The sequence below is a fragment of the Myotis davidii genome, unplaced genomic scaffold (genome assembly GCF_000327345.1).
Source record: "Myotis davidii unplaced genomic scaffold, ASM32734v1 scaffold436, whole genome shotgun sequence".
Taxonomy (NCBI): domain Eukaryota; kingdom Metazoa; phylum Chordata; class Mammalia; order Chiroptera; family Vespertilionidae; genus Myotis; species Myotis davidii.
This window is the reverse complement of record NW_006292604.1, coordinates 2708169-2720509: the sequence shown is the minus strand read 5'-3', so window position 1 is coordinate 2720509 and position 12341 is coordinate 2708169. Positions and strand designations below refer to the sequence as shown.

Below are 12341 nucleotides of genomic sequence, written 5' to 3'. Positions count from 1 at the left end.
ATATATATTTTCTCATTGATTTCTAAAATACACTGGGTAATCTGACTTTTCTCTTTTATTATCAGGATATTTATTTTTATGATGTAATATTGTTATAATGTTTTTTAAAAAATACGTATCACTGGAATATAAAAATAAAATATTATATGATAAAGCTAATAATATGACCTCTATTTGCATTTCATGGCACAAATTTCAAAGCTATTTCTCATAGTCCTATTCCTATTTCAAAACTATTTCCTATGTCTATTTTCAAATCTATTAAGCAAAAAATCTTAATAAAGGTCCTTTATCCCCATTTTTAAACTAAATCTTGTGATGAAAAATATTTAAATACATACAAAATTTGTTTAAAAATAACTCAAAATACTTTCAAATCAGATGATCTAACCAACTTAAATTAGAGAGCTTATAGTTTCTTTAATACATCTGGCTTACCCTAATTTTGGGTGATTTGAACGGGAAAGAATCTGATGAGCTTCCCTGGTATAATTTTCACTGAAGTACCTAAAAAAGTTTATGAAAAATAATGAGATTAACAGAAGTCATTCAAATTGGAGCTGCCCAGAAGCAATTTTAAAAAGTTACTGTCAAAATGAAATTCCTAGTACTGCCACAATCACCCCAATCAATTTCCATCCCAAATCATATTAGTGACTCAGAATGCTGTTGAATCAATCAAAATTTAATTCTGAACTATCAGGCCTCTCTAACACAGGCCACAGACCCTTGACAAGGCTTTAAGATTCTTTTTAACATATAAGTGAACTAACAAAAGACTTTATACCTACCTTAAAAAAGTCTGGAATTCTTTTTATTTGCTCTAAATTTTCTATAAAATAGTCAATGCGCACCTGTTAGGACATTCTTCCTTTCACGTGGGCTTATTCCTTCTATGACAACTTAAGTCTGTATTGTTTAATGCTACTTTCAGTGCAACTGAAGAATGTCAATAAACTCCATTTTGCACTAAAATTCTGGCCATAAAACACAGAAGTATTAGGAGAAACAGATAAAGCTATCTCTTTGTAGGCTCATCCATCCTGTTGGCTTCAACTCATGCAACCTCTGCATTCTTAAATGTAGAGACCAAATCTGTTCAACTCTTTTTAAAATATAATTTTATTGGTTTCAGAGAGGAAGGGAGAGGGGGAGAGAGAGATAGAAACATCAATGATAAGAGAGAATCATCAATCGGTTGCCTCCTGCATGACCCCTACCGGGGATCAAGTCCACAACCTGGGCATGTGCCCTTGACCGGAATCAAACCCGGGACCCTTCAGTCCACAGGCCGACACTCTATCCACTGAGCCAAACCAGCCACAGCCTGTTCAACTTTTGAATCACCTCATAGTGCATTAGGAGTCATACACATGGACATATATGATGACTGACTGGATGTTGATGAAGGTTTACATGTTTTATTTAAATTTTAGAGCACAATCACTGAAATTTTCATAAAGTATACAAATTTCTAACCAGATTTTCCCTTCTCTACTTTTCCTCAATTGTACCATAATGTAGCTCAATTTCAGGACTAATTTCTTTATAGTAACTATAGGAACCTTGTTAATCATTAGGGTTCCCATTCCAGGTATTCTGCAGTCTATAAATCACAATTCAAGGATAGACCAACACACCAGAATCTCTTCATTTGCATACCTTATAGGAGAAAAGTAATCTTCCAGTCTACTTTCTAGAATATTTCTGGCTATCATTGTGATTTTAGTTACATATTTTGCAATTTCACATATATGTGCCCAAGCATAAGTATTAAAGAAGAAAAGGAGAGAGACTCCATACAGATTCTGAAAGCCTGGAGTTTAGATCACTTGCCACATATGGTAAAGAATAAGTGTAAAGAGATTTCATTATCATTTTATCTGGTTACATTTCCCAAAATGGAATCAGACAGCCAAAAGGGGAGAGGCAAGAGGATCAAAGAAAGTAATAAAAACCCAATCAGTGTGGCTCAGTTATTGAGTGTGAGCATGTCATGGTTTGATTCCTGGTCAGGGCACATGCTCGGGGTTGCAGGATCAATCCCCAGTGTGGGGCTTACTGGAGGCAGCCAATCAATGTTTCTCTCTCATCCCTGTTTCTATCTCTCTATCCATCTCCCTTCCTCTCTCTAAAATCAATCAATCTATATCTATATATCTATATCAATCTATCTATCTCTATATATATACATATTAAAAGTAATAAAAGAGTGTAAATAATTCCATAGGAGGTATTGGAAGGGAGGCCAGAAAGAGAAAGGAAGAAGAAAGGTATTGGTAATTAAAGAAATCACACACACACATACATGAGTACATTTCCAATGTCTTCCTATTGTTGTCAACACATTAGTAAATACTTTTAAGACTGCAGCTATTAAAGTTTAGAGATAGTAGGAAACTAAATTGGAGATTACATGTAATTTCATTTAGAGAAGAAAAGAAAGTTTATTTTCACTTACACAAGGTTGATTAATCCAAGTATGCCCATGCCTCTGAAGTCTGTTTTGGGATCATCACCCTGGAAACCAATGTCAGCCCATTGCTTGGAGATTCTAGCCTTCAATTTTTTCGTGGGCATTAAAAGATTCCAAAGCTGTACAAACATGCTTCCATATTACAAATAATAGTGATATTCTTAAGTTACCAAGATTTTTTCCTTCTCATAGCTGATATAACTAATAAATTAAATGCTTTCAATTAAACAACTTTTGTAGACAAATTATAGGTTTGACAAAGACTATGTTTAGAGAACTTTTCAATTATCATAAAAATGTAGTATACTTATTCCAACTTAAAAGACATAAAAATTTTGAAACAAATACACAGAAATCTAAAACAATAAGATGTCTTTATTTGCTAAGTAACTATATATATAAAAGCCTAAGCGACTGGACGATTGGACGACCGGCCGGTAGCTATGACACGCACTGACCACCAGGGGGCAGATGCTCAACGCAGGAGCTGCCCCCTGGTGGTCAGTGCATTCTCAAGGTGGGAGCGCTGCTCAGCTGACCAATGGGTGCCAGACGCCTTGCTCATGGCTGGCGAGCACAGCTGTTGTGGTGAGAGCTTCTCCCGCAGACACTCCCCCTGAGTGCCCGAGTGCGCTGGCCACCTGCCACTTCACGCACTACTTCATGCTGTGAGGGACTGAAGCGGACAGCAGCCTGGAGCCTGACGAGCTGGCGGGTAAGGCGGGGCTGTGGCAGCACGGAGGTCCACTGATCCCCTGATCCCTGCAGGCCAGGCCGAGGGGCCCCACTGGTGCATGAATCTGTACACCGGGCCTCTAGTACATATATATTATATAACAGAATTGGTAAACTGCTTCCATGAGAATAGTGTTATGTACTTGGCCCTTTCCCCTGATACTATATATTTAAGTAGGCTCTATTCTAAGATTGGAATTATGAAGAAGTAATACAGAAAGTATTCAATCCATATGATTACTATTTTATAAACTTTCATAGCTTTAATTTTTTGTGGGACTTCTTCCTTAAGTCTACTATATCACTTCTAAAGATTGCTAATAATTTTTTTTAGCATTTTTAGTGCCAGATCTGTACTCTCAAGTTTTTTACTTTAAGATCTTTATCTAGGCAATCATAATTGTTAATTGTTTCATTTATTCTATCTTTTCTTTGGCCTTTCTTGGTTCAGTTAAATGGAATTGCCTATGGTCTTTCCTCTAATCCTATTTCTTAACGGCCACTATCTTAATTTTATTCTCTCAATAATCTCACTGAAGGTTTTCCCAGTTAAGGAACAGAAACTTGAATACTCTAGGACTTTCCCAGTAGAACTACTTGACTTGAATATCTGAACCATTTAAAGGAAAAACAAAGGTGCAATATTTAATATCAATATGCTTTTTGGTTAGTTTCTATGATTTGTTTAATTAATGAGATTAGGAACTCCTTAATCAACTACCCTGCTCCCAAAATGGGGAGCAGATTTACCAGTTAGTTGTATGTGAACTACTGTGTTTCCCCTCCTTGGTTTTTCTTTTTACTTTTTCAATTGAATTTATTGGGGTGACATTGGTTAATAAAATTATAATGGTTTCAGGTGTACAATTCCATATTATATCATCTGTCTATTGTGCTGTGTGTTCACTATCTCAACTCAAGTTTCCTTCTCTTTCCATTTATCTCCCCTAAACCTCTTCTATCCCCTCCATGCCTCCTTTCCCTCTGCTAATCACCATACTGTTGTCTGTGTCTATGAGGGTGTTTTGCTTTAAAAGAAAGAAAATAATATGACTTGGTTTTAACTGAATATATTCCTTAAAACTGAGATAAAATATCAGGCATCTATCATAACATAACATAAGACAGCTTTCAAGTGTTAGATAGCAACATAAAGTTTAAAAAACTTAATCATTTTCTAAATTTGACACCACACATCATCAAACAAAACAGACAAAATTGATAAGTTTATGAAAATCTGAGAACAGAAATACATTTTTGTTTGTTTGTTTCACTACCACTTCAGGCATTGTTGAATAAAGGGCTCCTAATAAAAGTATCCTGCTACCCAAAATAAAATGCAAAGACCTGTGACCCTGCTTTAAAACAGGGCAAGACTCTGCTGGCTCTGAAGCTAAATCAGTGATTAGAGTGGGTTTTATCTGGTCCTTCTTTAAATTACTAACAGATTTCCTTTTACATATTTATAATCTATTTCAGAATTAAAAGCATTTACAATAACATTTATTTGAATATACTTTAATGATGCTTATCAGAAAATTACAAAAAGAGTTAACTAAAAATCTTTCACCAACAGAACAAAATTCTCTAAGGGGCAATGACACTGGATGGCTGTATAAGCCTCGAGAACTTGCACACAGACCTTACTAGCTGACTTATTTTTGCAGTGTTCACTAACTCCAAATGCAGAAAACAAAACCTACCTTGAGAAGCAGCTTTTCATGTTGTAGGTTATCAGAATCATATGTTTTTTTTCTCACACTTTCTACATCCAAATAGAGCTGTCTGTAACCGGATATCTGCAGTAAGCATGCCTTCATGCAGATTTTAAAACTGAAAATAACAAAATTATTATAAAAAATCATTCCTTCACAATAACGTAATGCCTTCCATAGCTTGTGGTTCATAAGTCTATTTAGAAACCATTTCCTAGCTTTCAGTTTAATACAATAGGCATCAATAGCCTCCTTAAACACAAAACTTAATATAAAGTATCAGGAAGTGTATGATAAATCACGATCTAGAAAGAGGACAAGACATGGTAGGAAGCGCAAGCTTGGTAACTGTGTCTTCTTTTCCTGCTTTTTCTGGGCAATCTCATACATTCCCAAATCTTTACGGCCAATTATCACCAACAGACCGAATTTCCCAAGAATACGTATATAACAAACAAGTCCAGGACAGGTGATCTCAGTTCTCCCAAATACAACAGCTTGTCCTCCCCGAGGAAACATGCTTTCTCTTAACAAGTCGCTAACCCTATTAATGACCTCACTAATCAGTAGTTCCCCAAGCTAGAACCCTCCGAGCTCTGACTTTCCTCTCTGCACCAATACATCAAAAGATCCCCAACCCTCATCCTTTCTGTCTCTGAAATGTCCCTCACAGCTATCATCATATATTCATTTATGCTGATGTATTTATAGCTTTGTCATCTCTTACTTGAAGGAGTCAAGTTTCCTAACTGTTCTCTCTTATTCCTTCTGCCAGCCTCCCACATCCCCAAATTTCTATTTTCTTCAAAATACGTATCTGATAATATGGCTTGTTTGCTTAAAAAAAGAAAAAAAAACCCCAAAAACCCAGAGAACAACATCTGCCCCTCAGTGTGAGATGTAGTCCAGCACTCCATTCCTCCAACCACCACTCTGCACGAGTTCAACGCCCCAGCTACAAAGACGCCCGATCATTCCCAGATACTGCAGCACTTGTGCCCAGGTGGCATTCTTCCTCTGCATGGCATGTCCTCCCTACCCATTCAATAAGGTCCAGCTCAAATGTCACCTCTTCTGTGGCACTATCCTCAGTTCTTTCCGGTACCCTTCCCTGTTCCAGCCCAAATAAATTGCTCCTGCCCTGACTGGTTTGGCTCAGTGGATAGAGTGTCAGCCTGTGGACTGAAGGATCCCAGGTTTGATTCCGGTCAAGGGAATGTACCTTAGTTGTAGGCACATCCCCAGTAGGGGGTGTGCAGGAGGCAGCTGATCAATGTTTCTTTCTCATCGATGTTTCTAACTCTCTATCCCTCTCCCTTCCTCTCTGTAAAAAATCAATAAAACATATTTAAAAAAATGCTCCTTCCTCTATATTTACACAGAAAATGCTGACTAAAGAACAAATTGCTGAATACTTACAAGTCAATGTACTGGTCCTGAGAACTCAAAAATGGAATAAGTCAAGTCCTTTTCTTATGAAACTTAAAATTTATTAGGGAAGAACAAGAGTAAATCAATGATTGCAGTACAATGGCTTATGCTATGATGGAGAGTTCTGTGACAGGACAGAGCAGGGGCCCTAACACAGACTGGGGGGGCCAGGGAGGACCTTCCTGGAGAAGGTCAGAGCAAGTGAATTTTGAAGGAAGAAGGACATAGCAGCTGCAGTTATGTAACTTTGGGAAGGTAATGGTAAGTTACCTTAAAGGCAGGTGGTAAATAGGCAACAGTGCTGGGCAGGGAACCAAGAGATACAGGCGTTAGATCTGTTTCTGTCACTCTCCTCTCGGGACCCCCTGAAAGCAGGGAATCAGATGCTCTCCACAGCCCTTCCAGCTCTAACGCTTTCCAACTGCGTGTGATCACCACATTCACAGGATGCGGGCGCATCATAAAAAAGAACACTGCCAAACAGCATACCTGACATCCTTCTCCGGGTTGATATTCTTTTCTCTCATTATGTCTTCTATGCACTTGTCCACTTCACTCTGAACAACAAGTGTTGCTTTCTGTAAAACCTACAGATGCGATAAACAGCTGATTGAGAAAAATCCCCCGCCGAAAAAGAACAGTAAATTTTGAGGTATTTAGTCAACTCTACAATGCAGATTTTAAATGCAAACCGAAACCAAATTTGTTTCAAATTTTCAGTAGGGCTTAAATCACTCAACCAATTAATTAACTGAAAGAGAAGCAACATGTTTCAGAAGAAGACTTCCTTAACTGAAAATGAACAGGTTCTCTTGGCGAATGAGCTACCACCACAGTGTTTATGAAGTAGACACTTCTTATAAAATTCAAAAATTACATAAAAATATATGTATAGCCCTGACTGGTTTGGCTCAGTGGATAGAGTGTCAGCAATAAAATATATTAATATATATATATATATATATGTGCATAAAAATGTTAAAGGCAGAAGTCAGAAAAATTTTAAATGCAGAATAACACAAAGAAGAAAACGCAAATAATCTTATAATCTTACCACCAGTGATAGCCACCGGTAACAGAGTAGCATATATGCCTGGTCTTTGCTCTATGCATACAAAAGAGATTTCTTAAATAATACAACCTATAAATGTCCATTGGATCCTTCCTTCCATCAAACAAGTAAGTGCGTAAGAACCTATCCTAAGGACACAGCCTAAAAGAATGTTTTCCCCCAAGACTTGCTTCCCCCAAAACTATCGAGTCTTGAGACAAAATAAACAAGCAAAAACTTAAGAACAGGACAAATTATTCAAATACCTTCTTTGTGCATGAATAGCGCACACGCTCACGCAAACACACGCACACACACGCAGAGGAAATATTTTAACAATTAAAAATTACTTCTAAAGTGGGAAAATTTCACTCAATACTTTATACAGCAAAGACTCTTCTGGTGGGACATTAATAATTAATTCTAAAATTGAAGCATCCTTTTAAAGGAAAGTTATCTTGCAATTAAATTTTCTGGAATTATCACCTCGATATGATCCTACCTTATTCTTGGAGTACATCAAGGAATTTTCTGAAATGAAAAAAAAAGGACGTTATCCCTTAAATACTGTTTGTAAATTACTCCATAGTCAGAGTATAAATATCAAGCCAATAATACATTACTTTCTAGAAGATAGTACTTTGACTTGAACAACATAGCAAACATTTAAAAATTTCACCCTTACAGTATCCTTATAGACAACTAGATGATTCCAAAATCCTCAACCCAACACAACATACCACAGCCACAGAGGTGAGTCCGACCTAATTTCCCCAGTCATCTGTTTCTGTGCAGACCTCCAAGTGTACTAACCACTGCAAATTCACACATGGCTACCTCGGAACAGCTCCTGTCCCAGAAACTCGTGGTAAGACTTAAGTGAGACTGCTCTCTACTACATTTTCTTCATTTGTTAGCCTGAAGGAGTAAGCGTTTCCATTTCAGGAGCTAGCAACTGAATCAAACAACAACACAAGTGGCAAAAATTTAAAGACTTTAGATTATTTACCTATCCTCAAACCAGACAAATAGCAAAACAGCTTCTTCATTCTTGTTTTCTATTTCAATAAGAATGAGTAACATTTTTATTGGTTTAGTAAACAATTTTTTCTGGCACATTTGCTTAAAATTTTTTTTCTTAGCAATTTGAAAAATTCCAGAAAAATGCTTTTGCCACAAAGTAAAGCATTAACATATGCCCCCCCCCACCCTCGCCACACACACACTATAAAACACCAATGCTGCCAAGATTTCTTATCAAGAGGTACTTTGTTCTTCTCAGAACAGTTAAAAGGGCAAATCAAAAGAGCGGGCAATAATTTAAGTCAGCCACAGAGTTGTGAGAAAAGTCAGGAAGTAAACAAACTTCAATCATCCAGCTGCCCCGAGGCTTACTCTCTCTTTATGTCTGTCATCCTTTCATGTTGCCTTGGATACCAACACCCACTCCCCAGATCTTACAGGGGTGGATTTCTTAGCTGAAGCACCCTTGCTCAATTCAAAGAAAGCCTGGTTAAGTCATGGTTTTCCATTCAACACAGTGAGCATCAACTGCGGCCGATCGCTGGCCTTCTTTACTCTGGCCAAAGAGAAACGACCTCCACCGTATTTGTTACTCGTCTGTGTTCTAATTTAAAGTAATATTTTCAATTATGCATTGAAAGCTGATGAACTTCAAAAGGTACTAGTGTAGTATTGTTCAATAGAAACATAATGCAAGCCAAAGTGTGTGCCACACGTGTACTTGAAAATCTTCTAGAGCAGCCACGTTAGAGTAAAAGAAACAGATAAAATACATTTTACTATTTTAAACCAACACACCCCAAATATATTAAACCAATATACCCAAAATATTTCCACATATAATGAATATGAACAATTACAACCTTGGTTTATATGAAGTCTTTCAAACCCAGCGCATAGTTTATGTTTCCGCTCAAATCACATTTCAGGTGCCCAATCGCCGCCTGTGGCTACTGGCTAGCTAGAGTTCTAAACAGTGCATGTTTTGAGTCGAATAATGATTCCTAGGGATCACTGTATACCTAGTATTGTCCTTTCATGAATTACATAAGAGATTAAAAGACTGATGAAGGATGCTGAGTATAAAAATGGATGTAGATAGAGATACTCTTTCTCATCACTTGGATAAAAATTTCAAAGGGCTTATAAAAGTCTAGAGATTTTTCTCTAAAATATAGGTTATAACTATAATCTAAGGCACAACTAATGAATTTCAGAAGCCAGAGGAAGTAATTGTTCGCACAGATGGGAAATTAAATAATCATCTCTGTCTTTTTCTGCAAGACCACGTAGTTTTAGAGCTGAAAGGATTCAATGCTAGATTCCAATGATTATAAAACTGAGTTTAGGTGACTTGATCAAGACACACGAGTGCATCTGTCACTGAATATTGAGAAAAATATATTCATTCAGAGTAAAAAATTCATTAGTTTTAATTATTCTTTTTCAAATAACATTACCTATCCTGTGTGTCCTTTGTGCACCTACATAGGTATCAAAAATTCGCTGCAATTCACACTTTCCAGTCATCTGTCGTAAGAGCCATTTCATCCAAAATCGAAAAAAGTGCCCATAGAAGAAGTCCCACAAGGAAATAAACATTTTTTTTTTCCTGGAGAAAGAAATATATGACAGGTTTAATTACCTTAAACTGGATTTTAAAATGGAAAAAAAATTTGTTTATCCAACTTACCAAATCTCAAATTATAATATCTATTATGCTATACCACTGTAGAAGTGTTTTAGGAATCTAAGGAAACAATGACAGGTGTAATATATACTATTTAGATTAAATGATGGCTGGTCAAATGGCCAATTTATCACTTGTAAAAAAAAATAACTGTCAAATCACAACTACTTACTTAAAGTTCTCAGTTCCTTATTTTAATTTTTCATTCTTTGAGATTTGGGGCTCAACAGTTCACGAACAAAAGGAACCCAAACTAAACAACAATTAAATAAAATACCCCATGTATCAGAATTGTTATTATAAGGAATAAGCTTTTCTTAATCTCTTGTGGATGATTCCAGTTGCATCTATTCCTGTCAGGTGATGCCAGCAAATAAAAACACTACACATGGCTTACAAACTCAAGTACACAAATTGAGCACCGAGTAGATCAAATCCTGGCTAAGTCTTGATTTTCCTTCCAACAGGAAGGACTGATTACTAGAGGGAAATGAACTACGCCTTCAATAAAACGGAATCTTTATGTCATAAGACAAACCTTCAGCTCCTAAATGAAGCGCGATGGTGGCAATGCGAGTGAGTAATTACTTAACAATAAACAAAAATGCTCATCTCCTTCCTGCCTTAGACATTCCCACTTATACATCCTCTCTAGACCAGGGCCTGTGAGATTGTCAGTTTCGAAATCCCCGCAGGTCGGAGCAGAAACGGTGCTCATCGGAGATGGGCTGAACTGGAACGTGACCGTGACCCATCGAGACAAAGGAACTGCCAAGCGGAGGGAGAGCAAGCCTCGCGGCGCCTGAGCTCCCCAGACCTGGGGAGTCGCTGCGCCGAGGGCCCGTTTCGGAGCCCGGCTCCATCGCTGCCCGCGAGCGGGAGGGAACGGCTCGCACAAAGCCCCGCCGGCCCGGCGCCCCGCGGCTCTGCTGTGGGACACCGCGGGGCTCGCGCCCCCGCACGGAAGCAGCACGGGGCGAGAGGAAAGAAAGAGCAGCCACCTCACAGGAGCGGAAGAACTAGGGGAAGCTGGAGTCTGCCTCGGTTTCCCCAACTGCAAACAGCCGGCAACGGAAACGACGCTACTCGCACTGCGTTCCCCGCTAGCACTGTGACCCGGAAATTGGGGAGCGAGGCAACGGGAACGCCTTACCCGAGACACTGCCCGCCCTGCCCCGCCCCCCGACCTCCTCTGATTGGTCCGTGCTCCACCAATTGCTAACGCCGCAAGAAGGTCGAGCAGAGTTGCTTTGGCGCGCGCGTGCAAGTATTGAAAGGACGCTAGACGGTTCCCTAGCAACGGCTACCTGGAGGCACGCCCCGCCCCGCAGATTGGTCTCACCTGGCGCTGCTCTGGATCCTTCTCTCGCGGTCTTTTGAGCAAGTTGACACAGTGCGCGGCTTCTACCCTCCAGGCGTAGCTATCATTGAGCTTTCACCCACATTGAATCTTCATTCCGTGTATTTTCCACCTGCCGTTCACATACACGGAGGGCCGACATAAATTCTACGTGGATTTTCTACTGTATATTGGACCCCAACCCCACGTTCAAAGGTCAGCTGTAATTATGAATGGTCCCACTTTACGGATGAGGAAACAAAACGTTTAATAACTTGCTCGTGGCTAATCAGTGGCAGATAAGGAAGTCCTATATGCTGAGGAAAGAAGCGTGGACTTAGTACTATAATAATAAACATCTAACAGTTAATTCATCAAACATTTATTCCTTAACTGGTTGTTTTTCTTGACAAACGTATGTACTGATTTTAAAAAGTCATCTCTTAATTTAAGCATTTGTTGTTTGCCTGTTATGTACCAGTCAGGTTTCCAAAAGGTAGTCTTACAGTAAATAAACACAGATATTTATCGACAGGTGGTCCTAAAATAAGGCATATGGGGAAGGGAGTTTTTACATACAGGTAGTCAGGGGAGTCTCTGTGTTAAGGTGACTTTTGAGCAGTGTCCAGATGAAGTAAGGCAGTGAACCTTATGAGTGCTTTCTATTCTAGACACTATAATGGCAAGTTCAAGGGCCTTGAACCAGGAAGATACTTCATAAATTGGAGGAATAGCAAGAAGGCCAGTGTGGCTGCAGGAGAAAGAAGGGAAACGCAGAATGTAAGTACAAAGGACAATTTATATTGAAAAATACTCCCCACCAAAACACACACACACACACACACACACACACACACACACATACACACACACACATACAC

At 38.7% G+C, this 12341-nt stretch overlaps 1 protein-coding gene and 1 long non-coding RNA gene across 2 annotated transcripts in view; one reads left to right on the top strand and one right to left on the bottom strand.

Moving 5' to 3' along the window:
- Window positions 1-11261, bottom strand: part of ELMOD2 (ELMO/CED-12 domain containing 2) — a 17830-nt gene extending 6569 nt beyond the window's left edge. The window contains exons 1-7 of the mRNA XM_006766062.2: window positions 11122-11261; window positions 9892-10040; window positions 7911-7939; window positions 6847-6944; window positions 4915-5044; window positions 2462-2595; window positions 439-507 (exon numbers count right to left, since the gene is read on the bottom strand). Coding sequence (XP_006766125.1) covers window positions 439-507; window positions 2462-2595; window positions 4915-5044; window positions 6847-6944; window positions 7911-7939; window positions 9892-10033 — 602 coding nt within the window. The 5' untranslated portion in view covers window positions 10034-10040; window positions 11122-11261. The remainder of the gene's footprint in view (window positions 1-438; window positions 508-2461; window positions 2596-4914; window positions 5045-6846; window positions 6945-7910; window positions 7940-9891; window positions 10041-11121) is intronic.
- Window positions 11262-11545: 284 nt separating this feature from the next.
- The window catches only part of LOC107183460, a 7632-nt gene continuing 6836 nt past the window's right edge, over window positions 11546-12341 (top strand). Inside the window, exons 1-2 of the long non-coding RNA XR_001514250.1 lie at window positions 11546-11676; window positions 12132-12240. This is a non-coding gene — a long non-coding RNA (uncharacterized LOC107183460). The remainder of the gene's footprint in view (window positions 11677-12131; window positions 12241-12341) is intronic.